General features: G+C 43.8%; 1 protein-coding gene across 6 annotated transcripts in view; it reads left to right on the forward strand.

Moving 5' to 3' along the window:
* Nucleotides 1–17814, forward strand: part of LOC138567633 (zinc finger protein 10-like) — a 688866-nt gene that overhangs the window by 185906 nt on the left and 485146 nt on the right. For all 6 annotated transcript variants that reach the window (XM_069646068.1, XM_069646062.1, XM_069646064.1 and 3 more), the window contains exon 4: nt 5080–5172. In XM_069646068.1, coding sequence (XP_069502169.1) covers nt 5080–5172 — 93 coding nt within the window. The remainder of the gene's footprint in view (nt 1–5079; nt 5173–17814) is intronic.

A 17814-nucleotide genomic window follows, 5' to 3' on the forward strand; every position in this document is an offset into this window, starting at 1 on the left:
TTGCGCCCGTTACAACTAAAAACAGGCGCAATCCACACAGTGCACTGTCGTGCTCTATGCGGATGCCAGGCCCACTTGAGAATACTATTGGAGCCTGGGCGTCCTCTTCTGGCGCAATGAAACATGCTGCGCCAAGTACAGAATATGGGCCTCAGAGCTGGAAGCAAGTCCAAGCCCACCAATGGAAAAGGATCTGTCACATTCAAACAGCCAGCAGTTGTGCAATCAGCGACAACTAGTGGGATTTTACATCCACTGTGGGCATATTCTCTGGCACCAAGGGATGTGGACTGGGACCAGACACTCCTAGACCCCTCCCTTGGGCAAACACACTCAAAGGCTCACTAGCCCACGAAAGCACCAGCGTTCCCAGGCAAGTGTATGACATTATATGGGATTTCCTGACATATGAAGGTAGTAAAAAGGCCAAACTATAATATGGTCAAAGAACAAGTTCAAAACCTTGTGGCGCGGCCATCTTTGGATGCTAGCCACCTTTTAGTAGCCGTTACTATAAATTCAAAAAGTACACAAGTAAGATAAAATGAAATAACGTGAAAAATGTACTGCTGCCATCTTGGCTTGGTCACATATAAAAAGTGACCAAAACCCCAAAATATTAAAAGTTATGGGGATTCTGAGTATCCAGTTTCCCCATTGCACTGCATTTTAAGGTGTAGTGTGTGCAATTGCCAGAATATAAGAATTGCAAAGAGAATCATAGTTTCTCAGTGCTGACAGTCTGAGGGACTGGTTAGTTTTCCCATAACAATGAGCAATCGGCAAGGGAAGTGAAGCTGAAGGCTTTGCTTCATTTCAGAATGTCAGAACAGGTTAATAAATCGGCAAAAAGAAGGGTGCACCATTGAAATCAATGTAGAGAAAGGTGCAAAAGGGAACATCTTTCCTAACACAGAAACTTTGCAAGCACACTGCACCCAGACTCTGCATCACCTAGGAAAAGGATCCCGGGAGGGACTTTTGTTTTCACTAAAGGCATAATAATAATAATAATAATTAGGCTTTTATATAGCGCTACAAACCCTCAGGTATCTGAGCGCTGCTTATTATTACCCACGGTGTGTGGTGCTCATTTATCGACCTCGGAAGGATGAAAGGCTGAGTTTGGCCCTGCCGGGATTCGAACCTGCGTTAACAGGCTCTGCACGGGTGTCAAAGCGGGCGCTCTACTCGCTGTGCCACTTGACCGGCATCCTGACAAGAGAATTAACTAAGCCTTATGGAAGAGGGTTGCTGGGGAGATGTATCCTTAAGATTGTTTCTACTCTTATTCATTGTTTTCTAATCCTGAGATAATTACTCATCTGGCATTAAGGCACATTTCCTTTGGAGTATAAATAGTCTGTAGGTCCAAAATGCTGCTTGATTGTCTGGCTGTGTTTTCCCCTTGCCTTTGTGACAGTAGGTACACCTGCCATTTTAGTGGCCTCTAACTAATGGAGTCCTCCTAATGTTGGTCAAAACAGAATCTGCGCGATTCAAGAAACTGTTACATTACACCCTATTTCTGTTATTTCATGTTTTTGGCTTTCTTTCCTCGTATCTTCAACCATTGGACGACATCACCATCCTATGCACCTGTATGTGCTATCTAGCCATCAGGCTTCAAAAGCACACAAATGCGCAGCCCTTTCACATCCATGCTGTGCGAATTGCTGTTCTCCACTGATGAAGTACAAGTCTTCATGTCCGCATCTATGCAGTCGGTCCAACTTCGCACACAATCTTCGATGCAGTTCCAGCTGCTGAGCAGCTTTTCCTCCAAGGTGACTTCCAACTCCTCTTTCCTTAAGGGACGAGCTAGTGACTCATAAACCTTGTTATAAAAAAGGACCATTGAAGGTGAACACTATGAACGAAAGGTCTTCTGTTAGCTATCACAATATTACACTTTATTGAGAATTATCCACTCACCTGATATAACACCCATTTGTACACACAGACATATCAACATGAACACTCAGTGATGGGTACTGTGAGAAACCTGAGGGTGTTCTCCCAAGTAGACCTCATGAAACTCTTATTCCGGTGCCCGGGGGGCTGGAGGGTGGACCTGGCGTTATGCTTTGTGGAACACTCAATGTGAGACACGGTACTATGCCGAGGAAGAAGGAGAGAAAAAAAATATCTCTGAGGCCTTTATAGGCTATAACACATCTGCCTCACCTCCTCCCATTAAATCTCTTCTACCTGGATACAATGACCCCTCCGTACAGAACCAATTCCAAAAAATGTCAAACCCGCTTGCACCCAAAGATTATCCATCCCAGAATCTCTGTTTGTTTGTTCCCTACCCAAATACTCCTGGTCATTGCCCTTCCTATTCTTCCTCACGTCCTTCTAATTATTCTTCCCTGAAAACCCAGTATAGTGCTTTACAGAACACTACGATTCCCACAATCCCCTCTGTTCCCTCTAGGATCCCAGTTACTTTCATTTGCTTCACAAACCCTACCAATCCCGTCTCTCTGATTGTCATCTTTCGAAACCCCAATCTAATATGACAGATAACTACCGTTCCCACAATCCCCTATGTTCTGTTCTCCATCCCGGTCATTCTTGTCCATTTCGCAAACCTTCCCCATCACATCCTGTAGGACAATCTGAAAATACCCTTTTCTCCATTCTAGCCCGTAGGGCACTCAGGAACTCTACCACCCTCCTTTTCCACCCTGAACACTTCCTCATATTGTGACAGACGACAGACTTGTAATGCACCTGTTTACCTGACATGCCCTGACACAAGGGTCAGGAAAAGTCAGGCAATTAATTTAAATCACACACACCTGACAGCCCTTCCTTTTCCCCACAGGGATAAAAGGTGGAGTAAGAGAGCACAGTAAGAGCAAGGCGAGCACGGCAGACAGCACAACGGCACAGATACGCAGGTGCAGTAGTTAAAGAGAAGGAGAAAGGGCGGCAGGAATCGAGAGGGTGGCGAGGAGAGAAGTGACCTTGCCCTTTTCGTTCCAGACCCGCTGAACCTTCGTGGGGGAGAGCCTAAGACCGCGAACAGTAGCACAAGTGTCTTGCAGCTGATGTCAGCGGTACCATGGGCAAGCCTATGCCGATAAGCAGGATCAAGGGAAGCTCCCGCGACCATGGTACCAGCCTTGACTCCATTGAAGAGGAAGGCCCAGCCGTTCATCACAGCCGGTGAGTCGAGGGGGGAGCCGATAAGAACCTGGCTGTGTTCATTGATCGTCGCAAAGTGGCAAGTTTGAACCAAGTTCGAGGAACTGTGAAAGAACTCTAAAGTGTAAAGGGGAGACTAGCTGCAGAGGGAAACCGGCACTACATGGGTGCTAACTCTGGAGACTCTGGTCGATCCCCATCTGAGAGAAACTACAGAAAGCAGCAGGCCATAGGAGAGCCAGTGGAATAGGTCAAAGTGGTCATACTGAGGGTCGAGCAAAATCCCTAAACATTGAAAGTAAAGAGGAGTCAGCACCCAGAAGAGGGGGACCGAGGGGTGAGCACTATCACCCTGATCGAGAGCTAGAGTAAACCTGGTGAAGGGAGGCTAAGAATCGAGAGGGGTCGGAGCCTGGCAGAGGGGGATCCATGGGTGAAAGTTGCCACCACAAGATTGAGAAAAGTGAAAGCACATGTTAAGAAACGGCAAGAGTGAACACGAAGGGGGGATGCCAGAGATGAATCTATCACCCAAGTACTAGCAGTCAAGAGGGATCCGAGCCCAACGGAGGGAGATCCAGCGGTGAAGTCATCTCCCGAGTACTGACAGTCAAGAGGAGTCGGGGCCCGATGGAGGGAAAACCAGGGGTGTAGCTATTATCAAAACTTCAAATAAGAAGAGAACTGACATATAAATTGAGGAATACGGTACGTTAAGGGTCAGTGCCCAGAAGAGATGGACACAGGGGTCAACCCTTATCACCCTAACAAATTTTCATTTGGTTAAAGGAACTTTTGTTTTTGTTATCGGAACACGTCGGGCCTTGAAGGCGAGAGACTTTCAAATGAAACAACACTTGGCCATCGACAGTCCTGAGAACTGCCACTGGAACTATCGTCTCGTGCTGGAGAAGCCTGAGACTGTGCTGTGCTCCAAACTCCCATTTTACCCTGTGCACAAAACATGGGGAAGGGAGACCCAGGCTATCGTATCCTGGCCTATTATTTGAGAATACTTCTTCTTTTCTTGAGAACTATCCCACAACCCTTTTGTATTAGTTGTGAGGTTTGGCAATAGGCCCCTTTTATTTTGACACAACGCCACTAGGACGGCCTTATTTTTCATTTGATGGCCGACACTTGCTCCCATCTTAGATTTAGGTTTAGAATAGGCGTTTTTCCAACCTGCATACGGCATTCATTGTTGAATAAACACCCTTGAACTGTGATCACTTGTGTCTGTCTTACTTGTTGCCACCATGAGTTCCTCACAGTACACAAATGCATAAACTTGCACACCTGACAGGAGCACTTGATAACATGCTCTTACATACAAGCTCAACACACCTCAGCTTTTTCCTAAGATGCAAATGGTATTCGATGTGCTCCATCATCATAATCACCCTCCGTCAGTTAGCCAGGCCTATCCTAAATTGGATCATATCAGAGAGGCTTTTGTATAACGTGTGATCAAAAAATCAAATCAACCATGTTATGTGGGTGTTAATGTCTCTCTTCCTATGTAGGTGGAGTTAGTAGTTAAGAGAAAAAATTGAAGGACCGGCTCTTGATGTAATTATTTTTCATTGTGCATTGTTACTGGTGCATGGTGGTATAGAGACTTCTCTAGGTACCAATTCATTTTTCTATAAAAGAAAAGCAATATACATATGTTTGTCTGCGTTTCAGTTACTTTTAACTCAGTATAGACTGTGTTTTTCTCTTCTTTCGGTATACTACTCAAATAGCATTGTTTGTGCTATATGTACCTACAGTATGGATATTAGTTCACTTTGAATGCATAAGTAAAAGGTATGTGTTTCTACAGATGTGTCTGCACCAATGAGGCATACTTTTTGATCTATGTCAATAAAACTGCCACATTTCAAAGGGTAAATCTCAAATGTTGTATTTATTTAACAGGACATATGGCAGCAGAGTCTGGTGTGTCATTAATGGGAAACCAGCATCTGAAGAATACAGAAGACCGGAAAAGCTGTCATGGTTCCAGAAAAGGTAAGGAAAAATCTATGGAAAATATATGTTCTTTTTGATGAAAAAAATACATTTTTATCTACTTTGATCTATTTTGATAATTGATGGAAAAGAGAAAATAACTCTCTCGTTTACAAAAAAGATATTCTGGTGGGTTTGTGGGAATATCGTGTCCCATGCAAAACATTTAATGGTCATTGGCACAAACCAATGTAGTGTGCTATGTTCACATTTGTTCATTTGGAACCTGGAATGAGCTTCATCAGTCTGAATTTAGAAACATGTTAGATAATCTAATAATTTAAGAATGACTTGCAGTAGGGGGGAGCGCTGTTGCGCATGTGAGAAGATGGCCGCTCCCGTGTGAGCTCCGGCGAGGACCAGGGCCGCGATAATGTGATAAGCATTTACAGAGACCGGTTCCGCATATGAAGAGCACGCACTAAGCTGTAACCACTGAGGAACAGGCTGACGAACTTTGGGGACCGCAGGTCGCAGAACCGACGAGTAACAGCTTCATCCGAATCCCCCGGGTGGCGGGAAGCAGAACCCGCGATCAAACCGGGATCGAGGGGAGGAGCCCGGCGATAACAACGCGAGTGGTGGCCGGAACACTGGCGGCCTCCTGACTCTAAAGCAACCTGCAGGTGCTCCGCTCCTCGTTGAGCGCCTGCGGACCTCCCCGCCACCTCCCCACTTCCCATCCCGGACACCCTGAATATAGGGAAGCAGGCGCCGAGGCGAGGCGCACAGAGCCAGCGGAAAGAAGGTGTGAACCACGCGGCTCTTGAGCCCCCACCACAACGTTCCAGGGCCCGCGGCGAGCACACTACAGCTAAGTGGGGCACTGCAGGGCTGGAGGGGGGCGCGGCTGGGCGCGGTCCCGGCGCTCACAATAACAATCGTGGTCCCCCGCTTCCATCCGAGATATGGGGTGGTACGGGCCGCGCGCTGCGTTCCCCCCCTATAAATCGGAGCGGGGCACGAGCGGAACCCCCTATGACCTGGCACCGCGCACCGGAGCTTCATACGCTGCATACCAGACCACGGGGGGCCAACTATTGTGATCTAAGTGGATCAGCATATCGCCACTTAAGGAGGTGCTACGAGATAAGCGATCGACCACAGGGATATACAACAGGACATGAACACTCTGCATGAAAAGATCACTGAATGTGGACAGTTGGGCACTTCTAGCAGTGAAGTCGAGTTGTGAGGGCAGTCAATTCCTTGCGGGCGACGGGGACCTCGAATGAAATATAGTAACTGAAACGGGCTACATGTAGACACGGCACTTCATCAGAACACTGTGAGGAATAGATTCAGGAAGAGACATAAGAGATACACCTCTAAATACAACCGTGATAAACGTGCCTGTGCCACAGATCACACTGACCCCGCATAGTGTCGAACGCGACACGGTTCTGGAGCCGCAACAGCAGCAAAAATACATAAAGACAGACCCCCACACCAGGCGCAAGAAAGGTTGGATACAGAGCGGAGAAATTTAACATATTGACATCAGCAGGAGTGTAGACCCGAAATGGCTGCCGGTAAGGCCCACACGAGATAAACCTGGCTGTACCCTGCACCTACTCACCAAAGAAAGAGCAGCAAGCAGACGAATAGCCCACCCGGCTCGTGCATCAATTGACCTGGAAGAGAATAATGCCCAAGAGTTTAGCTCACAAGAAGGGCAAGGGGGCCATTGATAAATATACGACACCTATACAGAAAGAGACGGGACCCGAGATGGAGGAGGAAACGCCCCCACAAGATCAACAGGTTCCATCGGGAGCGTTGATGGACCCCCAGCCGGTCTTCCACGCCATGCAACAGGGCTTTTCAGCTCTCAATGATAAGCTGGACGGGATAACTGCAAACGTGTCAGCCATCAAAACTAAACTAGACAAAACAACGTCACGCATCACGGAAGCAGAGACAAGAATATCGGGCACTGAGGACGCTCTTGAAGCCTTGAAAAGTGCGGTCTCCACGATGGCTATAGAGTTAGGGACAGTGAAATACAAATGTGAAGACTTAGAAGCGAGGTCAAGACGCAATAACATTTGCATAGTGGGAGTTCCGGAGGAAGCAATGAAAGGCTCTATGGAAAAGGCAGTGGAAGCTCTCCATGCGCTGCTGGGGGACCCGGGATGGTCACCGATGTTCATAATTGAACGGGCTCATAGGTCGCTAGCCCCTAAGCCGAAGCCGGGAGCATACCCCAGACCAATCATAGCCCGTGTAATGAACTACAGGGACAGGGACTTGATATTGAAAGCGGCAAGGGAGAAACGAGAGCTGAATGGGGTCAAAAAACTGCTTCGGGAACGTCAGATCCAGTAAGCCATGCTCTACCCGGCGAGACTTAAAATTCAATATCAGAATAAGATCCACTTCTTTACTTTTCCTGAGGAAGCTGCACATTTTGTTGAAATGCACATCCTTGCCCTGTCTGGGCAGCCTGGTACGACCGAGACTGGGTAATCTACACAGACACGTAACAATAAACATGCTCATGTTATAAAATGTAGATCCAGAAGCGACGGCTCCCCCCTGTGAGGTAGCCCTCTGTGAGGGTAAAAATGTTTCATTATGTAAGGTGTGATACAAAATGACGCCCTCCACAGGTGTCAATATGAGTGAGAGCAACAACTGAACGGGTCCACTTCACATGTGATCCAACAAGGCATTGGCACTGGATATCGCCGCAGGCCCCCCTGTAGCAGGTGCACATTCAGTTGCAGGGAGGGAAGGGTCGGGATCCTAAGAGCATAGTTAAAGTTAGGGGAACTGTGAGTGTGGGGTGAGGGGAGGAGTTGGAAATGTTGGGAAGGGGCTACATTGGGGAGGGGATGAAAACTAAAAGCACACAGTTAATGAACACTAGAAATATCAAAAGTATAGTAGTACTACATCTACATACACATGCTTACGATTATTTTTTAGAAAATGGCTGAATCAGGCATTGATAATATTAAAATATTGAGTTGGAATGTTCGAGGCCTAGGTTCCAGAGTCAAGAAAAGAAAAATCTTAGCATACATTAACAGACAGACCCCCAAGATTATTTTCCTACAGGAGACTCATATAGGGCCAGAACAGGGAGGACAAATGGTACCAAATTGGGGACCACATCAATATTTTACAAAGTATTCTAAAAGGGCAAGACGAGCAGTCATTTTAATACATAAAACCTTACAGTTCGCATGTAAAGATGTGTTATGTGACCCTGGAGGGAGATATGTGATACTACACTGCACACTCCATGACAAAGAGATAGTTCTCCTCAACATATATGGGCCAAACATAGACGACCTGGAATTCTACTCCACGATTTTTGGGAAATTGGCGAACTACCCCGTGGCCCATCCGATATGCGGGGGAGACTTTAATACCATTCTTGATGTACATACTGATCGCACGTCAACACAACCAAGAACATTGACCAAGGCAGCACAGACAATAATCACACATATAGCTGATATGAATCTGAAGGACGCATGGAGGACCCCAAATCCTTCTAAAAGAGAATATACGTATTATTCAACGGTGCACAACATGCACTCCAGAATAGACATGTGGTTGGTAGATGACACAGTTCTCTCGTGGGTCTCGAACACTCAGATACATCCTAGGACATATTCGGATCACTCCCCCATACAGCTGACACTACAAATCCCTGGCACCACTGCGAATAGACCACCATGGAGATTTAAACCCGCTGCATTGCGAGACCTGGTCTACAGGAACGCACTGGAACAGCAAATACACGAATATTTCGATCTTAATGAAAACTCTGTATCTAGTCTTGCGACACTATCGCAAGCTTTTAAGGTATATATAAGAGGCAGCTCCATATCTACAGAAAGTGGAATCCTTAAAGATATTAGAAATAGACTGCACCGATTGGAAACGCAAATAGTAGCATTACAACATCAATATGCGATTAGTCCAACATCACAACTTAGCTCAGATATAAAGAGTAAATTGGATGAATTTACTGAGGCAGCGGACCAGGAGATCCTATACTTTGATAAACCAGCGGCCGCATGTCGCTATGGGGAGAGTGAACGCCCGGGGAGGTTGCTGGCCAAAGCAGTGCGGGGAGAGAGGGGACCAACAATCATCCCATGCATACAAACACCAGACGGCTCGGTTACCACTGACCGGGGTAAAATAGAGGATACATTCCAAGCATTTTACAAGGAACTTTATTCTCCTCAATCCGACGCCACAGGTGCTGAGATTGAACATTATCTCTCCCAAATTCCAACGACACTTCTGGCGGGCGATACTAGGGAGTCCTTAGAGACGCCGATAACCCGAAACAGAAATAGAGGAAGCGATAAAGGCATTACCCAACGGGAAAGCCCCTGGTACGGACGGTCTGGGCGCTGAGTTCTATAAAGAGTTCAAAAAGCTGTTGGTGCCCAGGCTACTGGCGATGTGGACGGAGGCCCTGCATAAGGGAGAGCTCCCTGAAACCACAAGGGAGGCAGTAATTACGCTACTGCTCAAACCGGGGAGACCCCCGGAGGATTGCGGGTCATATAGACCGCTGTCGTTAATCAATACAGATGCAAAAATCCTAGCTAAAATAATTGCAACCAGGCTAACACCATTGATGCCATTCATGGTCCATGAAGATCAGGCAGGGTTTATCATGGGGAGATCCACAGCAACTAATATCAGAAGATGCCACGAAATCCTAACCACAACGCCCCCCGAGGAACAGGCCATAGCCATTTCGCTTGATATGTGGAAAGCATTTCATATAGTTTCTTGGCCCTTTCTCTTTGGGGTACTACAAAACTATTGGTTTGGCCCGAACTTCTTGAAGTGGATACAATTATTATACAAATGTCCCCAGGCCCAAATCAGAATCAACAGAACCCTAACAGATAAATTTGAATTATGAGGGGGCACCAGACAGGGATGTTCATTGTCACCTTTACTGTTCGCCCTAATAATAGAACCCCTGGCGGATATCCTGAGGTCAAGATACAGCGCATATGGACTTAGGCTAGAGGGCAAATTACATATTATAACCCTGTATGCAGACGACATCTTGCTATATCTAAAGAATCCAGACCGATCTTTGGGCAGGGTTCTGGCAGAGGTTGAACGGTTTGGTAGATATTCGGGCCTACGCTTAAACCCCAACAAATCGGAAATATTCCCTATCAGTCAACATACAACTGAACCCCAAGACCTGCATGGCCTACTGTGGAGCCCAACACATATTCTGTATTTAGGGGCGCGCATTGCTAGAATGGCCCAACTCACACGAGCCTTAAACTATAATCTATTTTTCAGACGAGCTATGTATTAAAATGAAACGCTGGAGCACACTCCCTATTTCAGTGATGGGAAAGATTGCATTAATAAAAATGATAATCCTTCCAAAACTCTTCTATCTATTCAGCTCCATACCGGTCTGTCTGGGCTGCGCCCTGTTCGCCAACATTTCTAGTGTATGCGTCTCATTTGTGTAGGGGGGACATCCGAGGGTGAGCTGCAAGATGCTAACCGATGTTTATTCAAGGAGCGGTTTGACGGCTCCAGATCTGGAATTATACTATCTGACCACTCAGGCACATCACGCCGCCCAGTGGGCTACGCTATTTCTGAACCCTGAGGGTCCATTACCGGGGCGGGCAGAAAAGGAAGCCGTCAGGGCGCTCCACAAAATGACTAGATCGGCCACTAAACACTATAATTCTATAGAACCTAGGGAAGTGGTGACTACGGCATGGGCTAAAATAACTGATATATTTGCCACCGACAGACTGTACCACCCGAGTATGCCGCTCTGGGGCGACCCCCAAACACCCTTTGGTATAGATGGCGAGGTGGCGCGGCACTGGACATCTAGGGGCATCACCCAATGGGGCCAGCTATTTCCTGGAAAACGCTTCATTCAGTGGGAGGACATTAGGGACATAGTGGGGAACACATATAGACACAGACAACAATATTTCTGTATACAATCAGTAATACAAAACACATGCCCTACCTTCCCTAATGAACCGGCCTGGAATATGGCACTGGGAAACATGTTCACAAAAGGTCTCGGCCTCAGCACTGTATAAGATCATACTCCAGACACGCCCAGCAGAGGAACGCACAGCTAACACCAAGTGGGAACTAGACCTGGGACAACAAATTGGCGACGAGGAATGGTCCCAGATCTGTGAACTCACCAAACAAATATCAAGTAATTCCAGGTACAGACTAATCCACTTCAAGATAACACAAAGGACACATTACTCCCCGAAAAAGCTTAAACGTATATATCCAACCATGTCGGGGAAATGCCCAAGATGCAATGCTGAAGATGCGAACATTTATCATATGTTATGGGCGTGTGTAAAACTGAGACGTTATTGGGCTGAGATATGCAGGGCCCTCGATGGGATGGCCGATCAACCAGTGGAGTGGTCTCCTAAGATATGCAAAAAACTGTGTTACTTTAGCTAGTATCATGCGCCTTTATCATGTAGGAGAAAAAGAAAGACAACCACTGCCTCTTATTCTCCAAGTTGTAAGCTTTGAGCTTTTAATTGTGCATTGATTCGAAAGGTTGCCCTTTAAGATTACACGTGTTTCGACGTCTCCGTCTTTTTCAAATCAGGGCTGATCAAATTCCATTAAAAGAAATATCATATTCATTACAGATGTAAAAAGAAAAAGGAATAAACATTGTATACATGTTGTAAATCAAACACAAACAGTTTTATGCACATATGTTAAAAGATGGCCATTGAGGGAGGGGGTAGGGTGGGATTGTTAAGGGTGGTTGACAAAAGAAAGAATGCAACAAGTAATAAAACCGAAACGGAAAAAAGAGAAAAACATACATGAGAAATTTGGTTAGTTGACGATATCTTATTCCACTTTGCAAGACATATATAATATAAATTTGTATTTGAAACCAGAAAAATGGGGGTTTCGATTTCTTCTTACCTAGTCAGTTCGGTTTACAATTCATAAGTTGAATACTTAGATTGGATAGTCATGGGTTAAATCCCTAAAACAAAAACAACATGTGTCCCATTAATAAGCTTTCCCGCTTACGGTTAATGAAGTACCTTTGGTCAATGGGGCTATACATTGTTTAAAGTGCACATGAATTTGTGGGCGATTTTAAGTTTGCCGTTGTGAATTGTCACAAATGGCTAATCCATTAATGGTTGAAGCTAAATAGAAAGGCAAGGGACCAGGTTCCCATTTTATCACCATGGTCTTCCAAACTGTATTTACACTCCAAGTGAGCGGGTGTATTGATTTTCCTAATGTTAACAATCATGTTTCGCGGTCTAAAGTTTCGAACAGTAGCGATCGTGTCACCACGTGTATTCCACGTGTCATTCCATTGTGTGAGTGAGCCCCCCTGCGAAAGCCCCTTCAGCACGCTTACCTGTTTGTCAGCGTGTGCCGTTTCAAAGAGTCCCCGTTCGTTCTGAAGGCAGGTTACTATTGATATTGTAACCATAGTAACTAGACAGCTTAGTCCTACTACTATTTTTACCATATTCGTCCAATTCCTTTTTCTGATTTGTGGCGGATTTCAGATAATAGGGCATTTCTGAATGTAATTAAAGACTTGCTCGTGTATTAGATGTATTTTAGGTGTTGAATTCCCAAATGTGATGAGTTTTTGAAACGAGTCTCAATTTGCTGGCGTATTGCAGGTAAATACCATTACCATGTGCTACATTGTCATAATGCAAGTGTATAATTTGTGTTGTTTGTGAATACAAATTTAGTAAGGAGTATGACAAAAAACAAAATTTGAAAACGGATGCCTCAGCATCTCTAGTGGTCCTTTGTTAGTTTCTGATATTGCGGCCATATTTTGGGAGAACAATGTTTATTTAGTGTGAGAATCACGCTCTCTTGATGCATAGGGGCATAGTGCCGATTTGAGAAATGTTACAATGGGCATACGTTTGTGAGGGTTTTTTTTGCAGGGCGGGTTTCATTACTGACCTTTATATAAATTAAAATGAGGTCTGAAAAACTCGGTATGAGAACTTTTTGCATGTTACACATGTTTATAAAAGGTTTTGTGCGAATTGCAGCATTGACCGGTGTTTAATATTGAATTGGTTCACAAAACCCTTATGTTAAAGGTTTTGACCTAGTGTGTGTTATTAAGCATGTTGCAAAGTTGTAAAACGTGCATGATTTATGGATGTCAATGTTAAAGTTCAAGACCTGGTATATGAAAAATACTTATGCGATTTAAACCCTATTTAAGGAAAACATTTTTAGAAAATGGCAATGATGAATACAAGAATTGTTGACCATTTAGTGCTGATATGATTTTGAAGATTGTTCTTTCAATTGTCTTTAAAGAAATGAGGCCATCTCATGATCTGAGTTCAAGCCTCTTTCCACTGCATGGAATTTACAAATTAATTTTGCTTCTTCTTGCCGCAGTTTAGCTTCAAGGTCTCTTCCTCTTGGTCCCAGGGTCACTTTTTTAAGTCCAATAAATTTCAATTGCTTTTTGTCAACTAATTGGTGTTTGCGTTGCCATTGTTGGGCTAGAGGTAAGTTGGTATCTTGACTTCCGGTGTTTGATATGTGTTCCCGTATTCTTGTCCTGAGTTCCCGAATGGTACTACCTATGTAAATTTCTTCACAATGGCAGATAATTGCATAAACCACAAACTTGCTTCTACAGTTGATTTGATCCACTATCTTGTGGGATATATCATGTTTATCTTTGAAGGTCACTGTGTTGTTGAGGGCATGTTTGCACATTGTGCATGTTCCACATTTACGAAACCCTATTGGTGGTGGTGGGAGCCATGTAGCTGGAACTTCTTTTTCTCTTCTGGAAGAAGTGAAGGGCTCAAAATATTTTTGATAGTTTTGGCTCGTCTGTAAGTTAATGTAGGGTTTTCGCCTATGTACTTTCTCACATTTTCATCAATTTGTAAAAAATGCCAATTTTTCCTTAATATCTTTCTCAATACTTTATTGTCTGCACAGCAACTGGTAATGAAACTGATTTCTTGTCTTTCATCATGTTTGGATCTTGTTGGCTTTAGGGTGCTCTCCCTGTCAACTTGGGAAGCCTTATCTCTGGCTTATGCTATTGTTTTGTTCCCATAGCCTCTTGTTTTAAATCTGCTTGTTAGCAGTTTGCATTCCTCTTCAAAACTTCTTTGTTCAGAGCAGTTCCTCCGAGCTCTGATGAATTCTCCCTTTGGTATGTTCTTAATCACGGAATTAACATGCCAACTTGTGGAGAATAAGGTGGAATTTGCCTCAGTGCTTTTTCTAAAGGTTATATTTTTAAGATGGTTGTCTTCTACATAAATGTTCAGATCTAAAAAGTTTATTTCGTTAGTGCTGGCAGTTCCTGTGAATTCTATCCCCATCGTGTTCTTATTCGCTCTGCTTCTGAAGTCTTCCAGGGGTCCCTCCTCCCCTTTCCAAATGATAAGTACATCATCTATGTACCGTGTCCATAGTATTACATTTGCGTCATAATCTTTATCGGTATAAATGTATTTGTCTTCGAACATTGCCATCGTCAAATTGGCAAGGGCTGGGGCATACTTAATCCCCATTGCCACTCCTTGTGTCTGCTTGTAAAATTGGCCATTGAAGATGAATACATTGTTTTGTAATGTCAATAAGAGCGTTTCTTTCAACATGCTTACAGATTGATAATTGGATGCAGTTTCCTTTGAAAAAATGTAGTCCATAGTTTCTATGGCGATATCATGTCTGATTGATGTCTGATTGATGTGTATAGGGAACGTACGTCCCAGGTACCCAGACGATAGCCTTGCTGCCATTCTATCGTTGCTAATTTATTGATTGTCTCAGTTGTATCCCTCAAATAGGATTTAGTTTTGGTCGCCATGGGTCTTAAGATGTTGTCAGTATACTGTGCCAGGTTCATGGTTGCCCAAACTATTCCACTTAGAATGGGTCCTCCTTCCGGAATCTTTGTGTACTCTTTGTGTATTTTAGGTAAAAAATATACTGTTGGTAATATAGGTTGTTTTATTTCCAAAAATGTTTTTTCATCATCGGTGATTAATCCTTTTCTGTGCCACAATGATATCACTTCTTTCAGTTCTGTTAGTATCTCCATTTTGGGATTCTTTTTGAGTTTGACATAGCAATTAGGTGTATTCAAATGAGTCATTGCCATCTCTACATAATCCACTCTGTCCATTACTACTATTTTTCCTCCTTTGTCAGCTCCTTTAATCACCAGAAGGTGGTCTTTTTTGAGTTCAAAAAGTGCTTTTCTTTCCATCCTTGTTAATTTGTCATATTGGTATTTCAATTTAAATCTGTTTGCCGTTTTAGCGTCATTGTAGTCGTTTAAATCCTTTGTAACTGTTTTGTAAAAGGTATCAACTAAATTGTCTGGCATAAGCTGTGGCGTAAACTTAGATTTGGGTTTGAAGTCCTTGGCGGAAAGGCTGGTTTGTTGTATTTGAAGTTCATATAATGTCTCATGGATTGGTCTTTCTTCTGTTTCTTGTAAAGATCTAAGTGCATTTATTTTGTCCAAATCTTCAATGGTTATCCCACTTTCCTGTGCCGGTGGTTCTTTGGTATGGGATACCTTGATTTGGGTATCAAAATACTTTTTCAATTTCAGCTTTCTCACAAATTTAAATAGATCTATATGTACTTCTGTATTATTGAAGTTTGTGGTTGGTGCAAAGGTAAATCCTTTGTTTAATAGTGATATTTCCTCCGGTTTGAGTTGGTGATTGGATATGTTCAGAACCAGGTCTTTCACTTGTTCTTTTTCACTGCTTCTCTGGCTCTTGCTCTTGTTAGTCTCCTGGAGTCTTCTAACACCTCTGGATTTCCTGTGTCTACTATTGCCACATTTCCCCCTCCTCCTGTTGGCGGTTGTTGTTGGGTTGCCTGTTGTGGCAATAAAAAACACACTTGTTTCTGATTTTGGTAGGTGAGTCTGTTTCCCTTCTTATATCTCCTTATTTGATTTAAAAAACCTTGTCCTTCTTGAGTTTCAGTAGTATTAGGTGTGTCTTTGTCTTGGTCTCCTTCAGAATCTGCATCTGAACTACATGGGGAAGTGTTTGGTGTACTTTCTTTCGAACTGGGTTTACTTAATTGTTTGTATTTGTCCTGGAAAGTGTACACCTTGTCATCTCGAACATTTTCTGATAGTTTTTCACTTTCGTCACTTCTAGTGCTTTTGCTTCTTGTATTTCCCTTTTTACCTCCTCTATTTGATTTGTTATCCGTTTGTGCTCTCAAGAAGCATGTTCTATTAGGAGTTCTAACATCACGTTGGAACTTTGGTTCAAATTGTGTTCCCAAGATTCTGCTAGGTTTTTGTCATCATATTTTGTAAAATCTGGGAAGGTCAGTATCCTAAAGCCTCTAGGGATCTGTTTTTTCATAATATAGTTGTTTAATGATTTGATTTCCCAATATTTATCTATTTCCTTTTTTGATAACCTTTCCAATTTCACAAATTTGTACCTTAAATCCTCTCTTTGTTTCGGTAGGTTGGATGCAAATGCTTGCGCGTTGCTGCCTTTTGGGGCAAAAAGATTTAAAGCATCTTCTCTGTTTTCTAAATATTCAGCCATATTAGGCTAGTTTTTGTTATTTATGTCTGTTATGTCCCCTAAGATATGTCTGCTAGGTGTGGTCGACAAAATGAACCCGATATGGCGTAAACTGTTAAACTTGAGTCTGCTCATAGCCAAAAGGGCGATCCTGATGAAATGGAAAAGTGCAAACCCCCCAACCAAGGCAGACTGGGACAAAGATATGGTATGGACAAGTGATGTTGAAGAACTGTACATAGACTCTGTGCTACTTGCATCTAGACCAAAGAATATATGGGAGAGGTACAAACTATACCTACTGGAAAAGGCTGAACATGAACACTCAGATTCAGAAGGAAATTGATATTGTACAATGTAAGAAGCAACAAGTATTAGATGTATGTATTGGTTTTACCTGTGTGCGTCATAAATAAAGTGTTAAAAAAAAAAAGAATGACTTGCAGCAGACCTATTTCCCACACTATGATCTGGAAAAGAGGAGTCTTCTTCATGCCTATGGCTGCGCGCGGAGCACCAATGCAAAGAAATAGGTACGGCCAAAGAAGACTGGGGGTTGTGCAACAGAGCGGAAGTACATGGCAGATCACATCGCACTGCTGAAGGGCATATGGAAAGAATAAAAACAGGTTGCTCTAACACGAACTCCCATCACAGTCAAATGAGCGCAAAGAATATTTCTGAGAAGTTGCTTGTAGATTAGAGCTGTCAACACGTAAGCGGGAGCTAGCAAACAAGAGTTGCGAAGGGGTAGGAAGCCTGTTTGGGAGCCAGGAGGAGAAGATGTCCTCAAAGTGTCTGACACTGTGGTTGTGACTAACACTGAGTGAACCAACATAGTGTCAGCAAACACATGCTAGTGAACTTAAAGTTGCTCAAAAGTGGAGTGAGGAATTGGTGGATGATTGAGGACGTGGAAGGGGACCAAAAGCATCCTCAATACTCTGAAAGGATAGGGAGGTGGTGGAGGTCAAACAAGGAAGTGGAAGGTGGCCACAAGGCAGAAGATGGGGAAAACAGAGTCAGGAAGCCTGAGGTTTGAGAGCGGGGCTTTGGCAGTGAATGGCAA

This window comes from Ambystoma mexicanum, chromosome 2p (assembly GCF_040938575.1).
Source record: "Ambystoma mexicanum isolate Mex_15411 chromosome 2p, UKY_AmexF1_1, whole genome shotgun sequence".
NCBI classification, from domain to species: domain Eukaryota; kingdom Metazoa; phylum Chordata; class Amphibia; order Caudata; family Ambystomatidae; genus Ambystoma; species Ambystoma mexicanum.